The 18,324-nt window shown below is 38.0% G+C and overlaps 1 protein-coding gene across 2 annotated transcripts in view; it reads left to right on the forward strand.

Moving 5' to 3' along the window:
* Window positions 1-18,324, forward strand: part of cpne5a (copine Va) — a 178,691-nt gene that overhangs the window by 56,043 nt on the left and 104,324 nt on the right. Inside the window, exons 4-7 of one of the 2 annotated variants that reach the window (XM_049485537.1) lie at window positions 1,321-1,424; window positions 7,843-7,882; window positions 10,462-10,476; window positions 10,699-10,775. In XM_049485537.1, coding sequence (XP_049341494.1) covers window positions 1,321-1,424; window positions 7,843-7,882; window positions 10,462-10,476; window positions 10,699-10,775 — 236 coding nt within the window. The remainder of the gene's footprint in view (window positions 1-1,320; window positions 1,425-7,842; window positions 7,883-10,461; window positions 10,477-10,698; window positions 10,776-18,324) is intronic. The other variant, XM_049485538.1, reaches the window with a different exon arrangement.

Genomic DNA, 18,324 nt, shown 5'->3' on the forward strand with positions numbered 1-18,324 from the left:
TGCAAAAGTATTTATACCCCTTGAAAGTTTTTCACATTTTGTCACCTTACAACCACAAACTTTCTGTATTTTACAGAGATTTTAAGTGATAAACCAACACTGTCACACCTAATTGTGAAGTGATTGTTTTCAAAAAACAAAAAAAAAAACAATCTGAAAAATGGGATGTGCATTCAAAAGTATTCAACCCCCTTTACTTTAAACTCCCTACATAAAATCCAGTGCCAGAGGCAATCGCCTTCAGAAATCACTAAATAAGTGAATAGCTGCAGCTTAGTAAAGTAAATCCTGCAGCTGTGTGTAATTTAATCTCAGTATAAATACTGTGAAGTATTGGTATTGAAATACTGGTTCTGTGAAGGCCTCAGTGGTTTGTTAGGGATCACTAGTGAACAGACAGCATCAGGAAGACCAAGGAACTCACCAGAAAGTTTAGAGATAAAGTTCTGGACCACTCTAGATGTGCAAAGCTGGTAGAGATATATCACAAAAGGCGGCTCTATGAAATATTGATATAGGGGACTGAATACTGAATACTTAATTAAACATTAATGTATTGTGTAATGTAATGTATGTATGTAATGTATGTAATGTATGTATCATTTTCTTTCCACTTCACAATTATGTGCTATTTTGTGTTGGTATCACTTGAAATCTTAATAAAATACGTTTACCAACTATGGTCTAATATCTTTAATATATTTGCACTGTGCTAAAATACATTCATTTTCAATGGACATATATGCAGCTGAAACATGGAGTAGCCTAGTTTATTCCAAATAGTGCATTATACAGTAAATCGGCTCCTGTGGTGCGGCCTAAGCTTTTGTCTTTAATTGCTTTTTTTTTTTTTACCCTTACATTACTTTTACTTTTATACTATAAGTAGTTTTGAAACCAGTACTTTTACACTTTTATTAAAAAGTAAAAAGCTTGAGTTGATACCGCTTCAACTTCTATAGAAGAATTTTAAACCCTAGTATCTATACTTTTACCTACAGATTAACGAATGGGGATATTTTCACACCTTTGCTCACAGACTATACAGGTGTGGGCAATCCCAAGCTTTTTCACTGAGGTAACACTTCACGATCAGTTTAAAAAAAACAACAACTGCTGTTCCATGACTTTTGGCATGTGTGTGAGTGTGAGTCACCAGAGGAAAAAACAGGGTAGAAAGAGATGTATGTATCTGTCAGCTTTCTCTGTGTCTGAGATTCTTATCAATGATGCCATGATGCTCTCTCTCTCTCTCTCTTTCTCTCTCTCTCTTTCTCTCTCTCTCTCTTCATCTCTCTATCTATCTCTTATCTCTCTCAGTTCGGCAGGACGGAAGTGATTGACAACACGCTGAACCCGGACTTCGTGAGGAAGTACATTCTGGACTATTTCTTTGAGGAGAAGCAGAATCTGCGTTTTGACATGTGAGTTAATCCCTTTGATGGCGCCGCAGAGGAGCCGGCCCCTCAGATCTGCTGGCCCACTTCCTCCTGCTGCAGGGACTCCTCCACTCCATCCTTCCTTCTTTCCTTTCTTTCTTTCTGGCTTCTGTGCTGTCTTTCTTTCTCTCTTTCTCTCTTGTCTTTCTCCTGCTGCATCTCTTTCCATCTGTAGAAATTCATGCTCTAGAAAGTTCTTTCTCCAATACTTTTCACTCTTTCTTTCTCTCTCTCTCTCTCACTCTCCCTCCCACTGTCCATCTTTTCTTCTCCCCTACGTTTTTAGTATGCTATATCCATTATTTGTCTTTCTTTCTTTTCTTTCTCTCCCTCTACATCTCTCTCTCTCTCTTCACATTCTGTATCTCTTTTATTCTCTTTCTCATGCTATAGGCAGTCTTCAATTCCCTTTCACTCTTTCCATGTCTCCTTCAACATCTCTTTTTTTCTTTTACTTTTTCTCTTTTTTTCTCTCTCCTCCTTCTCATTGTGCCTTTTATTATTTCTTACACATTTATTTTATGTCAGTTGCTTTCTCTCTCTCCCTCTATCTCTCTGTTCTGTATCTATTTTATTCACTTTCTCATGCTATAGGCAGTTTTCCATTCATCTTTACTCTTTACATCTTTCTCTCTCTGTCTCCTTCAACATCTCAACATCTCTCTTGTCTCCCTTTGCTTTCTTTCTCTTCCTTCTCTTCCTTACTTCCTTTTTTCCAGACATGCTAGCAAGTTTCAATTGCTCTTTCTCTCTCTTGTATCTCTTTCCATCTTGTATCTATTTGTTTCCTCTTTCTCACACTTTAGACAGTCTTCTATTTACTTTCACTTTTTCCATTTCTCCTCTCTTTCTCTCTCCTTTAACATCCCTATATCTCTTTTCTCTCTTTGCCTTTTCCTTTTCCTCTTCCTGCATTTCACTCTCGTCTTTTTCTCTCTCTTTCTTTCCACCCTGTTTCTATTTTACTATTGTATTCACTTTCTCATGCTATAGACAGTTTTCCATTCACCTTTACTCTTTACATCTTTCTCTCTCTGTTTCCTTCAACATCTCAACATCTCTCTTTTCTCTCTTTGCTTTCCTTCTCTTCCTTCTCTTCCTTCCTTCCTTCCTTCCTTCCTTCCTTTCTCTTCCTGCATTTCATTCTTTCACTCTAATTGCTCTCTCTCTCGCTGTCTTTTTCTCTCTCTTTCTTTCCACCCTGTATCTATTTTACTCTCTTTTTCATGCTGTATACAGTTTTCCATTCACTTTTTTCTTTTTCCTATTCTGTCTTGCTCTCTCTCTCTCTCTGTCTCCTTCAACATCTCAAGATCTCAATCGCTTTCTCTCTTTCTGCCTCTCTCTCTCTCTCTCTCTCTCTCTCTCTCTCTCTCTCTCTCTCTCTCTCTCTCTCTCTCTCTCTCTCTTGCCCAATCTTCTGGGTTTTATGTGTTCTGTGTAACTGTGTATCTGTGTTAATGTTATGTGTGTGTATGTGTGTGTGTGTGTGTGTGTGTTTGTGTATTGGGGGGATTGTTGGTGTGGCGTCAGTTTAAACTCTGCTAAATATTTCAGATGAGTTTTGTCCTCAATCTTCTGGAAGTTTCTCTACAAAAGAGGCTGCTGCTCCGTCTCGGATGATTACACAGTTCTCCCCCATCTTCCCAGCTCTCTCTCTCTCTCCCTCCTTCTTTCCCTTTCTCTCTCCCTCCCTCTCTCCCACTTTCTCCCTCTCTCTCTCTCTCTCTCTCTCCTTAGCCTGAATAGCTTCTCCCTCCGGCTGAAAGAGGGAAGCACAGATGTGGCCAGAGGTGCAGGATATAATTGTAAAGTTGGGAGAGCTGCCTCTGAATCACATTACAGCTCAGTAATGACACTCCTTCTCTTTAACAAGGCAAATATGCGCATACGGCGAGGGCCACGCGGCCCCGCGCTACTGAATCCGACCGCACTTTTTAATATCGTGAGTTATTAATGCTGGAGCCACCGGGATTCAGCCGCTGATATAAAGACTTAATAAGGGAACTTGGATGTCTGAGTCAGGGCATCGGAGTAGATCTGAGGATAGCACATTTTCTCTAAAGTAGGCAGCTCTGCCGCTCGCCATTAAGTTTTAATTATGCGCAGGTGAAGCTGTCATCTGTTTGACTGATGAGAATTGCCCTCGTTGGAGGTTTCCAAGAGAATATTGCTGCCTATTCTGTTTGGAAATAATTGGACAGTGGTGAACCTTTGTTGTTTTAGCTCTGTACTTTTACATAATTCACTTTGAATGGAAAGAATTTGGTAACACTTTACTTGGATGGTCCATTTTATGGCCTTGTTGATGCTCAACTGACATTTAACTAACACTGAATTAAATGTCTATTAAATTTAACTTAACCCTATGTTGAAGGTAAATGATTCAAAATAGAATATATCCCTACACCTAACCCTTACCCTAAACTTTAAATCTAACCCTACGCCCAATCCTAAAATGTTAAGATTAAAGTTTGGGTTAGAGATAGATAGATAGATAGATAGATAGATAGATAGATAGATAGATAGATAGATAGATAGATAGATAGATAGATAGATAGATAGATAGATAGATAGATAGATAGATAGATAGATAGATAGATAGATAGATAGATAGATAGATAGATAGATAGATAGATAGATAGATAGATAGATAGATAGATAGATAGATAGATAGATAGATAGATAGATAGATAGATAGATAGATAGATAGATAGATAGATAGATAGATAGATAGATAGATAGATAGATAGATAGATAGATAGATAGATAGATAGATAGATAGATAGATAGATAGATAGATAGATAGATAGATAGATAGATAGATAGATAGATAGATAGATAGATAGATAGATAGATAGATAGATAGATAGATAGATAGATAGATAGATAGATAGATAGATAGATAGATAGATAGATAGATAGATAGATAGATAGATAGATAGATAGATAGATAGATAGATAGATAGATAGATAGATAGATAGATAGATAGATAGATAGATAGATAGATAGATAGATAGATAGATAGATAGATAGATAGATAGATAGATAGATACTCTATTTATCCCGAAGGAAATTTAGGAATTGAGTTGAATGTAGGATTGAGTTGAATGTAGGATTACATTTGATAGAGAATCATTTACTTTCACCTTTCAGTTCAATTGCATTTAATAGACATGCAGTTAAATATTAGTTGAATGTTAGTTGAGTGTCAGGTGAGCATCAACAAGGCCGTCAAATGGACCATCCAAGTAAAGTGTTACCAAGAATTGAGATTAAAGTCCAGAGTTTAGTTTCAGAGAGCTCAAAAAACGGAACCAGAAAGTTTTGTTCATAGTTTCTGTAACGCTGGAGCATACGGGAGGCGGACGTAAAAATGCGTAAGCAAATAAACAAATAAACAAGAAACAAACCAAAACAAACCACAGATAATAATAACATAAACAGACAGGGAGGCTAATAAAACAAACTAGGGGAACAACAAGGAGCTAAACTAAACAGATAAAGAACTAAACAGGACTAGGGTAAATAAAAAAGGAAATAAACGTAAATAAATACAAGAAATAAAAAGGAAACAAACAAGAGATAGAAACACGGAAAAAACAGAGAGTAACTGATAAACAAAGAACTTAGGAGCGTTGCAAGACAAACGACAGAGGAAGGTGCAAAGACCGACGAATAAACACAGACAAAAGGCCACTATTTATACTAACAGGAAACAATGAACACCTAGGGAGACAGGTAACGAAGGGCGGAGCTACAAATTACAGACACGTGACGGAAAATAACTGGGGAAACACACTGGGAAACGCAGAAAACACAGGATGTGACAGTTTCCACATTCCCACATTTCCACAGTGTTGGGGCCCCATTGGGGACAGTGATGGGCCCCATCTGGGTTAGATGGGACCCGTGTGAGATTGAGGTGGACTGTAACAACACCTAGCCCATATTCTACTCATGTGAATAACACGTATAAGGATATATATAAGGAGAAGGTTCTTTACATTGCCTGCTTTTTTTAAGCTGAACTTATAAAATTGGACAATTTGATTTCATTAAAGATGTGCACAAATTTACAGTTATAGTATAATAAATAAAAATACTTTTCATGTATTTTTTTGTTAAATATGGGAGAATAGATGGGTTGTAATAGATGAGACGCAACCTGTTGTGTGTATTCAAGAAAATTAACGTATTTTGGTGATTTTTTTTTGTTATTCTTTTCTTGAAATAAGAAAATAAGGTGTTCAGAAGTAGAGGACAAAGGACAAATTAAGCATCTATACCAGGTTCAAAAAAGAAATTCTTGCTTCACTAGATCTACCCAGACCTGAGACTCGAATCTTAAGAATCTTATCAGATGACTCTAAAGAGAAATTTGCTATAAATTCTGATTCAGCCAAAGTTCAGGAAAGCTCGTCCAACCTCACAATGGTTGCTATTAAAAAACTTAAAACTACAAAGTTTCTGATTATAGGGTATTTTTTGGATAATTAAACTAGTTTAAGGAAACATTTGGCATCTCAGTTTGGTCAACAGTACATTTTGAGTTGAGCCTCATGAAGTATTGTCTTTGCCAAGAAGGTAGTTAGACAGTTGTGCCACTCCCAAAAAAATAAAATAAATAAAGACACAGGTCAGTGCAGTGTCCTTTGGCTTTCATTGGATATGGAAAATAGGAAACAAAACTATTCTTATGTCCCATGACATTTGGCATGTCAGTGTATTGCTGAACAAATTGATATGCAGAACAAAAACTGAACAAAATTTACTAGAACTGTTTTATAAAAGGTCGATCAATTGTCTCATTACCAACAGCCTTCTAAAAAAAGAGAATAGAACAAATCATTTATCCACAGTTCCATATTTCTAAATGGCATTTACTTCAGTATTGATTCACCTCTAACACCTCTAAATTAAGATCTTTAAATCTGTAGCCTCATTGATTTTGTCTCATTTGTCTTAAATGTGAGTTTAAACAAGATTAAGAACAACAAATAGGTCACTGTCCAATTATTTGAAAGATTGCACTGTACCCTAGGTGTGTTATTGTTTTAACTGGTGCCGAATGCGATCCTATCTTTCCCACGCTCAGCTCTACCTGCGATCTCCCATCTCCGTACTACGATACCCAGAATGCACCACACACTGACTCTCTCACTCCCTCTCACGATCACATGTCACTACACACAGCACCTACGGGAAGTCTGAAAAGAGCTGTTTATACACCCTCACTACACACACACCTGGCTGAGTATTCTGTCACACATCAATAACATAATTTATTAAAATAGTGTAAGTATCAACACAAAGAGTAGTCTGGCAGGAATCAGGGTTGAAAAAAATAAACAAGGTTGTACACAGTGCGCTGTAGAGTGGTATATATATATGTATATATATATATATATGTATATATATATATATATATATATACATATATATATATTACTTTTATATACTACTTTTAAGACAGAACAGCCCTATTATCACGATATGGATTTTTAATATTATGATATTTCTGTGTCACGATATATTGTATATGATATAATATTGCCCACCCCTAATATATATATATATATATATATATATATATATATATATATATATATATATATATATATATATGACCTGCAATAAATCTTTTTACATCTTCCACTAAAAGTTTACAAGTTTTTTTCTGTTTTGGAGATCAGTGTTTTTCATTGGACAGCAACGATATGCACGCACTAAATATTCTGCAATATTTTTTGCTGCATTATATTATTTTATGCTGTATTATTTATTTTGCCACATTATGATTATTCTGTTATACCATTATACTATGTTCCTGAAATTAATTAATTATTTTAGTTTTCCTATATCGCCAAGTATATCGTTATCGCAAAAATACCCTGAAATATTGTGATATTATTTTAGAGCCATATTGCCCACCCCTAATATATATATATATATATATATATATATATATATATATATATATATATATATATATATATATATATATATATATATATATATGTACACAGGTGTAGTCAGTATTCTGGTTATTGACTTACTGATGGTGCCATGTGCAGTGACATGTGATCATGAGAGGGAGTTACGTCAGTGTGTGATGCATTGTGGGTATCATAGTCCAGGTAGACACAGGTAGATCAGAGTGTTGAAGAGTCATGACAGTTCATGATCAGTAATAACATCCAGGCATGCTTGTTGTCAGATGTGTTTTTCTGTGATTGGCTGTGATTTCATCGCTAGGCAGTTGTAACACTCTGAGTTGGACGTGTTCATTTTGAATGGTACACTTTGTTGAAGTTTCTAATATACAGAATGGTCATATAACAGAGATTTAATCTGTGATTAATATGCGTGAATGATCCATATCCGACTCTCTCATTTCAGATATGACATTGACTCCAAAAGCCCAGATCTGGCCAAACATGTAAGTGTGTGGGAGCGCTGTGCGTGAGTGTGTGTGTTCTTGCCTGAAGAGGAACCTGAATGCATTTTTCGCCTGTTTGCACACACGGATTTTCGCACGCATGCCCTTCTCCATATCACTTTTGGTTTTATGCAAATGAGAGATACTTGTTTAAGTGCTGAAGGGTGTTGTCAAATCATGAGGATAGTGTTTTGTGCACTAAAATTCATGGTTTTGGGATCGCTGTCTGTCTGACTAACTAATCAGTCGTTCTCAGGAATGGGTGCCCTATTAGCGTTTTTTCATCAACGTGGAACTAGCATCATTTCATTCTGGTTTGGGAACCAAATTGTGAACCGGTTTGCCGTGTTTACACCAACAAAAGAAGGTTCTGGAACCAGTAACGCTTGTTCGCAGAGGGAACCGAAGAATACTAGGTTCATAAGTCATACGTTTGTTGATGACCTATGATGTGATGCTTTGAGGGTTCCACTAAACTGGTGGAAACCTGGGCTGGTTTGCTAAAAAAGCATCATGGTTCTTATAAGCCTGAATGGAACTGGTTCAAGAACCAGAGTTCTTTTGGTGGAAAAGCGCTACTACATGTGAAGCTAATAATGTAGTGATAGTTATTTAACTCTAGAACATCCATTCAATTCTATCACATTCAAAATATGCTAAAAGAAACATGGAGGTGTATAATTACCTGATCAGGCAGGTCAAGGAAGTGTTGCAATCTGGTTGCGATTTTCCTATAACACCCTTGAAATCTTTGCTGTTAAGAGCTTTTAGTGTACTTTGTATCACTTCTAGTCACAACCATGGCTCTCCAGATCATCACACCATCATTTTGGGGCAGTATGTCGCTCCAACAGTTGACCACTGTCAAACTAAATGAATCCATCACTAAATATAATACAACTCCAGTCCATAGCAGGCCAGTATTTTTATTTATTGAGGCTGGTTAACAGATGTCATAATGAGCGCACAATGCAATGACATGACCATCCTGCATATCTCAGTCCAGTGTTGGCGACCTATTATGGTCTGTCCACTTGCCAATAGGTCTTAGAGGCATGTTTAGCAGTCAGCAAACTCATATCTCTCACCAAGAGGTGCACTACTTAAAGCTAGGCTTAAAAAGTGTCGTTATAAGTCAGCAGGATAAGCACCTGTACAGCCTCTTGAGGTGCTCAAGACTCTCTAAGAAGTATCTAATTACACCACACCTGTTGTAACACTTCTAAGGCTGGATGATTATTTAAAAACACCCAACAAATAACAAAAACTGAGAAAATGAAAGAAATAACAAGATCAAGACTAAAAAACAAAGATAAAAAACAAACAAAGAACTAATAACCTCTTACAAACAAAGAAGCAAAATAAACAAAGAAAGAAACAAACAAACTAAAGCAAACAAAACAGAAACGTACAAATACGGCAGGACTGTGGCTCAAACGAAAAGCAACAACACATTAAATCAAGTTTTAACAGAATAGGGTCAAACAAAACCATGGTTGAACAGGAACAGGAGGGGTGTATACAGTATATACAAACTGGGAAACAGAAAACACATGGGGTAGGAAACAAGGCATTTCCATATGTTTCAAGGTAGAACCACATAATAGCACATGGAACCAAAAAAGGAAAAAAAAAACAAGACAGACATTACAGTATCTATCTAAAATGTTATAAATCAGTGTATTAATCCTAAATCAAGGGCACCAAATCCTGAGAATCTCCCCCAAATGAAGCATCATCTCCTCACTGCTGTTAAAAAAAGGAACCCCTCTAGTGATGGTGTTTTTTTTTTGTTTTGTTTTCTTTTTTTTTCAGCCTTTGTATCTTTTATGCGTGCACATAATGCACACATAACACACACGCGCACGCACACAGTGTGCAGGTTCATTTCAGCAGGAAATGAAGTGCTTCCATGATCAAGTGCAATTATCAAAGCTTTCCAGAACGCTCCAGAATATTCACAACAGCTTCGCTAAGCTTTGCTAAGCTGGATCTCGACTGTGTGACACGAGTGGAGATCTTGACTCTTAATTACAGTTTGGAGAACACTTTTGATTGGTGAAGTAGTTGGAGTGGAAGCTTTGATAGTTAAGATTTGTCACCCCCTGGATATTAATTTAATATGGATCAGTATATTTGATATTTGATCCCTCAGCCAGTGGTTTGCATATCACCAAAAATATCGTCATTTCCATCGTATTTTCTGTTTTTTTTTTTTTTCATTTCTCTGCCTTGATGATTTATGCTTTGGTACTTGGTACTGTATTTGCATTGGTGCTTGTAATCATAATCAGGATAATCAGGGGGTGGGTGGTTATATCCACCTGCTCTCTCTCTTTCTATCTCTCTTTCTTTCTCTCTCTCTCTTTTAATATTTTTCTCTTTCTCTTTCATTCTTTGTCTTTCTTGTATTTTATTATCAAATCATTTTGTTTCTCTCCACCACCTTAATACTCTTTTTTTAATTATTTTTTTATTTTGCATTTATTTCTTTGGGTTTGTTTTTTGCTCCTTTCCGTTACATGATGTACTTTTGTTGTTGTTAATGCTGCTCGCCCGCCCGTTCTCCCTCCTGGAAGCCCTCCGATTTCAACGTACGTGAATGACTTCCTAGACTTTATTAACCGTACAACGCGTTTCTTTGAAAACGTCCCTCTGAATCACTGTTCTCTCTCTCTCTCTCTCTCTCTCTCTCTCTCTCTCTCTCTCTCTCTCTCTCTCTCTCACCACTCCATTTCCTGCGCTCCGGATGTGTCCGCGGGCCCTTTTCCCCTCTCCTCTTCCTCTCCTTTCATGTGGCCTTGTCCTCCTCTCAGGATTTCCTGGGTCAGACCTTCTGCACTCTGGGAGAGATAGTGGGCTCTCCAGCCAGTCGTCTGGAAAAGCCTCTGGGGTAAGGAGCTAATGCACTGCACTACGCCGCACACTTACCTGCTGCACAATGGCAGCAGCGGTGAATCAGACACACACGTACATTCAGATGAAGCCTGGTGGAATGGATGCAGCTGTTGGGCCAAAAGCAGGTCTGAGTGGCAGAACAAGCAGCTGATCTCTAAGCAGACTCTTTAAAAAAGGAACAGCTGCTCATCCTTTCACTGATTTCTGTACACTTATCTCTCACGTGTGAAAATAACACAGCAAGCGTTGTGAAACATGAACGTATGTTCAGTCTGTCAGATTCTCTAGATATACTTTAATGTAATGTTTTTAATAGTGGTGTCAATAAATCGCACTTGTTATTTTAAAAGAATGAATGTAAGGAATGTAAAATGCAATTATACATACAGTACAGGCCAAAAGTTTGGACACACTTTCTCTTTTTCAATGCATTTTCTTTATTTTCACGACTATTTACATTGTAGATTCTCACTGAAGGCATCAAAACTATGAATGAACACATGTGGAGTTTTATGTACTTAACAAAAAAAAAAATATATATATATATATATATGTTCTAGTTTCTTCAAAATAGCCACCCTTTGCTCTGATTACTGCTTTGCACACTCTTTGCATCATTCTCTCAATGAGCTTCAAGAGGTGGCCACCTGAAATGGTTTTCCAACAGAGTTTTCCAAGGAGTTCCCAGAGGTGTTTAGCACTTGTTGCTCCTTTGCCTTCTTCACTCTGTGCTCCAGCTCACCCCAAACCATCTGGATTGGGTTCAGGTCAGGTGTCTGTGGAGGACAGCTCAAGTACATAAAACTCCACATAGTTTTGAATCTATAATTTCTAAAATAAGGTAACTTCTTAATGCTATTAGATTTTTTTGAGAAGCACTAATCCTAAAAAAATGAGAATTTATTTTATATTTCTTGCTTTAAATAATGATTTTAGTGGTTCTGTATTTTTTTTTTTTGTTTTTGAGTCTGATGTTTATTAATCTGTTATTAATCCTTGTATTAATTTAGTACACATACGTTGTTTTCAGTTGTTTACACGTGTCTTTTACGTAGCGGTGCGTTTGTTCCGCAGGAGAACAATGACAGATATTCCCTCGAGCCCCAGCGTCTGCAGCATGTGTTCACACAGCAGATGAGAATAGTCAGTGTTGATGACCAATATTATTTGAACACCACCAGAGGCTTCCACTCTGCAATTACTGTCATCAGAACAGCTGCGTCTGCTCCCAGCAGCCGTACGCCTCCTTAAGAGAAGCAGAAACGCTAACATCCTGGCCAAGACCCTGCGTTTGTAGAACAGTTCAGCAGACAGAGTGTAAAAACAGTCTAGCAGAAGTCAGATTGCTATTGATTAACATGGCCTACCATGTGACACGGCGTCTATTGCGGGAGTGCTTTATCGACGACACTGTTAGAGGCAAAGTGATGAGACCAGTCATGGGTTTGGTCGTAGGTCAGTTGTTATAACTGAAATATTGCAGTTGCAAAGAGGTTTAATTTAAAAAAAGTATTCACATGGCATTTATAATTGGAGTTTGATAGAGTTCTGGTCCTTATACTGTATATACAGCTCTGGAAAAAATTCATGTTCATGTTCTCCTCCACCAGTCTTACACACTGCTTTTGGAAACATGATGCCACTCCTGGTGCAAAAATTCAAGCAGTTTAATTTGGATTGATGGCTTGTGATCATCCATCTTCCTCTTGATTATATTCCAGAGGTTTTCAATTTGGTATGTTAAATATCTAGTACTGGGTACTTTAGTACTCTAGTACATTTCTGCTTGTGAGTGAGGTCATGCTTAAACTCACTCACAAGATAACATCTCACAACTTATACAGGTGTGCGCAATTTAGTAGTGCTATCCTGTGACATTTGGCATGCCAGTGTGTTGTGTGTGATTATAAAGATGACTAAATGACTTCAGACACTTAATCAAATTTAGCTTTAGAGTTTTCTTTTAATTTGTTTGTGTTTTTTTACTAATAATGATAATTGTATCCTTAAAATCCTTCTGTGTAACTCTTAACCTTATCTGAACCCTAAGCGTATTAATCTGTTATTAACCATTTTATTAACGGAGAATATTCCATAAATATAGTTGAATCTAATGAACTCTAATGAATGTATGTTATTTTTAAGAATGATGCAGTTATGATAGCTAAGAAAAGGTTTGTGGAATATATCTTAAAAACAAAATCATATTTCTTTAAAGATCATATATGTTTAAAGATTAAATCATAGTTATCATAAAGTTTTGTAATCGCTTTCAATTAGCCATTGAAAGATTTTTTTAGAGGACCAAAAGTAGTTTTCTATCAGATCACTCTAAATATATAAACTTATATATAAACGTTATTATAGGCTCTAGGCCCAATAGAAAGACAGAAAAAAGAGAATATGCTTATGTATTGTATCATATTTTTTGGACTATACATTTTGCACTTAAAATCCTTTAATTTTCACAAAAATCTACAGTGTGCCTTTTAATTCGGTGCGCCTTATGTACTGTAGAAATTTGACCAGTCAGGTATTAAAAATCAGTAAAGCCACTTCACTAAAGCACAGCATTATTAGGGTGAGTTTTCAGTGCAGTTTCTCCAGCACTAAGGTTGGGTGCTGCAGCATTAGCATTAGCATTAGCCGCTAACCGCATTGCTAGTTCTTGCACTGTTCAGAGGTGAGTATAGTAAATATGGACTGTAGACAAGGTTACCGGAACACTAGTGGCATTTAAATTCCACTAGCGCTGTGGTTAGCAGCTAATGCCAGCACTGCTGCACCCAGCCAGAAACTTCACTGAAAACTCACCAGGGCTCTTAAGTTTTGAAGTTTGGTGGGAGTGAGATTGGGGGTGGTGGGTGAGCGCAGTTCTTCTTCAGTTGTACCCGGGGGGGGGGTGTTGGATGTGCTGTTCTTCCTTAGTTGTTCAACGGGGGGAGACAGCGCAGTTCTTCAGTTGTTCAACGGGGTGTAGGTGGTGGGGGGGGGGGGGGGGGGTGTTGCCGCCGTTCTCCTTCAGTTGTTCACCGACGTGTTTCAGAACTTTCGAATCGGACAGTTCTTCGCGCCTGGCACTCTGCCTAACAACAGAGCGATCTATATTCTGATTGGCTCAATGAGAGTACATTATAATATACAGCCGATGAATTGGCAAGCGTGAGAAATACCATGTGTGGCATGTAAGCGTGTGAACTCGTCTCTCGCTCACAGCGTGAGACTTGAGAACACTGAAACTCACCCTTAGACAAAATTTTGGAAATCTTAGCTTACTGTAAATAAAAGGAAGCACTTTTTCCACCTAAATAAACAGTTTTCTGAAGAGAAATCTGTGTAGGTTCACTTCTAGCTCTCATTTAAATTTGAAAGAAAGCTTCCCTGTTAGAAGGGAAACATGGCGACACCCTTGCTCACTTCAATGTAGGCATCCTTACTAGTGTCGCTTAGTGCGCCTTGTAATCTAATACACCTTATGTATGAAAATAGACCAGAAAATAGACTTTTATTGATTTTTATTGATGCTTTATAATCTGATACATTATATATACTATGAAAAATACTGTATATAGAGTGAATAAAGAAGCTGATTGTACATGTAATTGATGACCAAATGACGCATGGCCAGTATCTGGGATGGACGCAGAAGTGGAGTTTGGAGGTTGTGAGGAGACGAGGAGTGTAGAAGTGTTGAAGGATCCTATAGAAAGGGCTATTCTCCTCAGCTCCGGATTGGAAGGCGGGCGTGAAATCCTCTCATGCGTTTGGAGTGAGTGATGGGGGAGTGGGCGATCGAGGGAGGAGGGAGGGAGTGTGTGTGGGAATGCTCTCTCTCACTGATGATGAGCTCTGGTGGAGGGCCTGGAGCCTGGCGGGGCTGCGGGGGGAGTTTAAGAGCTTTGCAGGGGATTTCAGTCTGGGCTCTTCACCTCTCTGTCTCTCTCTGTGTGTGTGTGTGTGTGTGTGTTTGTTATTTGTCCTGGTGTGTGTGTGTGTGTTTGTGTATTTGAGGTAGATAGATATTGGGGGTGGGGGAATAGGAATGGCAGCAGGAGGTGTGTTAAATCTGTTAGCTGTGGCTAAATGAGCCTTCGCTCTCTTTTAGAGCAAACAGAATGACCTGCTTTAGACCGGTGTAGGGTACCTGTCACACTCCTCCACCATCTCTCTCTCTCTCGCTCCTTCTCCAAACACTCTAATTCTCCAACACACACTCACACATTCCCTCATTCCCTCCATCCTTCATTCCTCAGCCTTGTTAAAAAAATGACCAGTGAATTGTATGTGTCTTGTGCTCAGCAGCAACATCCACAAGCCCTGATGTCATGGGGTGGATTTCAATTTTTCATCCAATGCCAGATCACCATTGGTCTTCATTACAGGCATTTTGACAGCTCTACCTTTTCTGAATGCACACGCCAGTGCTCTATTCCAATAAGGCAATGCTCACCCCCATACTGCTGTTCTAGAAAAAAAATGAAGAGATCACTTTAGTTTCTGAATCAGTTTCTCTAATTTTGATATTTATAGGTATAAGTTTGAGTAAAATGAACATTGTTGTTTTATTCTATAAACTACGGACAACATTTCTCCCAAATTCCAAATGAAAATATTGTCATTTAGAGTATTTATTTACAGAAAAAATGAGAAATGGCTGAAATAACACAAAAAAATGCATATCTTTCAGACCTCAAATAATGTTCATATTCATAAAGAAGTTTTAAAGGTACCACTTTAAAATAAGACTACCTTTATAAAGGGTTCATAAATGGTTTACAATTAGTTTATTAATGGTTACTAATTAGGTTGTTAATGCCTTAAAAATCGTTCATAATCAGTTATAACACATACGTAGAAAGGGCAACAATGCCCTGTTGTTTGCCAAATAGTGAACCCACAGCCATCTATATTGTTGCCCTTTCTACATATATGTTATAACTGATTATTAATGATCGTTAAGGCATTTACAACCTAACTAGTAACCATAAATAAACTAATTGTAAACCATGTATAATCCATTTATAAAGGTAGTCTTATTTTAAAGTGGTACCGTTTTAAGAGTTCAGAAATCAATATTTGGTGGAATAACCCTGGTTTTTAATCACAGTTTTCCTGCATCTTGCACATGTTCTCCTCCACCAGTCTTACACACTGCTTTTGGATAATTTTATGCAAGCAGTTATGCAAGCAAAATTAAAGAAACTCATCATTTTAAGTGGTCTCTTTTTTCTTTTCCTGAGCTGTATTTTCATAGTACCATATTTATATGTATCCATACTCATCTGTATTCTGCACATAATTTATTGTACATTCTTCACTTGCTGCTTATTGCACTTCTGGTTAGATGCTAAACAACATATTGTTGATTTTTATACTTGTACATTGTAATGACAATAAAGTTGAATCTATTCTAATAATGTAATACTATGCCATGGCCAGCCGCATCTACCACTGCATGCTGAAATCTCTGGCATGTTGTGTTTTACAAATGTGTTGCACACTATGGGCCCTATCGTAAACCTTGCGCACGGCATGTCGTGATGCACATGGCTATCTTATTCTCTGTCAGCAGTCTATTTTTACACATTGCGCCTGCGACGTCATAATACCATAGGAAACCTGATTTTTATCTCAACACTAAAGAGAATAAGGAACAAAATAGCATTACTTTTCCCTTAAAGAAGCTGCTGTCTTACCTTCACAACTTTGCTGAGACTCACAAAGCACTGGGCTGTTAAGATACCTACGTGCCAAAGTCAGAGCTCATCTGGCTCTTAAAGGAAATGGCAAATGGCACACTGATTGGTTTATTTCCTGTGTGTATCAGTGTGTCACTTGCCATTCCCTTTAAGAGCCAGGTGTGCTCTGACTTTGGCGCATTCTTATCTTAACAGCTCAGTTTTTTGTGTGTGTCTCAGCAAAGTTGTGAAGGTACGACAGCAGCTTATTTAAGGGAACAGTAGTGTTATTTTGTTCTTTATTTTCTTTAGTGTTGAATTAAAAGTGAGCTTTCCAATTCCTTTTAAGAGGCAGGTGCCCTATGACTTTGGCACGTTCGTATCTTAACAGTAAGTTAGCAAAGAACATTGATAATCACCTTGCGCAGGGTGTATAGTAGAGAACACAGTGTCTAATCAGACCATACCTGTAATCATTTACATATCTGCCTGATTCATAACTCGTAGGCCAATAATTTAAGACCCTTTAAATCCAACGCACATATTCTGTTATGACTTTAGGACTGTAAATGTCACGTAGTGTATCTTAGGCTCACTGTAACCTCCAAGAAACGCCACTTTCTCTTTTTGTTCATGGTAGGCTTATGAGGATGTATGTTGTTGAGTATAAAAGATGCCTCCAGGTCCTCCAGGCTCGGGATCATTAAGGATTCTGTGTCATGTCCTTGTGCTGATCTTTTGTAGGATGCCCGGTTCTTCTAAGAGCAGCAACAATGCTGCCATTATATTCCTTCCTTTTATAAACTAACGGGCTGCGGCGGCTGGTGAGTACTGGCTCTGGGGCACGCCTACCCCCAGCACGAAATGAAAAAGGAGAAATAACACAATAACACCAACTGCAGACCAGCCATCAAAAGTCTTCCACACAGATCTGGCCCCTATAGGCACTGTAATTTCTGCCCAGGTATCCAGAGACACAGAAAATGGCTGCTAGAAAACGAACAATTTCTTGGCTCGACAGTTTTCTCAGTGTTGGGGATGCAACCACTTTTTAAAGGTGGTGTTTAAGTGTAAACAGGCGGTCAAATAAGGAAGTGAAGAATCTCAACTCTGATGCTTGAAGCAGATTTTGTCTGCATTGCAATTGCAACTCGATACCATGTGTGAGTTGCTTGACTGTGTGTATGGACAGTTCTAACCAGATACCGCCAGTTACAATCATTATCACCCACTGCACTGTTCACTGTGGGTGGTAATGCCTTCTCTGATATATGGTACAAACCTGGTACAAACTACATTGTGGATTCAGTCAACAAAACTTTGGAAAAAGCGCCTAATTATACTCAAATTAAACATTTTGGCTGTACCAAAACCTAACAAAGTAGCACACCGCACAATGCAATGCTCTTATCTATCTTACCACCCCCATCAACAGTCTACTTCTTTTAAGCCTTGCTCCTACACTGTTAATATAGCACTCAAGGAATATACAGGGGTTGGGCAATGAAACTGAAACACCTGTCATTTTAGTGTGGGAGGTTTCATGGCTAAATTGGAGCAGCCTGGTGGCCAATCTTCATTAATTGCACATTATTGCACCAGTAAGAGCGGAGTGTGAAGGTTCAATTAGCAGGGTAAGAGCACAGTTCTGCTCAAAATATTGCAATGCACACAACATTATGTGTGACATACCACAGTTCAAAAAAGGACAAATTGTTGGTGCAAGTCTTGCTGGCGCATCTGTGACCAAGACAGCAAGTCTTTGTGATGCATCAAGAGCCACGGTATCCAGGGTAATGTCAGCATGCCACCAAGAAGGACGAATCACATCCAAAAGGATTAACTGTGGACGCTGTAAGAGGAAGC

Source organism: Astyanax mexicanus, chromosome 12, assembly GCF_023375975.1.
Source record: "Astyanax mexicanus isolate ESR-SI-001 chromosome 12, AstMex3_surface, whole genome shotgun sequence".
Taxonomy (NCBI): domain Eukaryota; kingdom Metazoa; phylum Chordata; class Actinopteri; order Characiformes; family Acestrorhamphidae; genus Astyanax; species Astyanax mexicanus.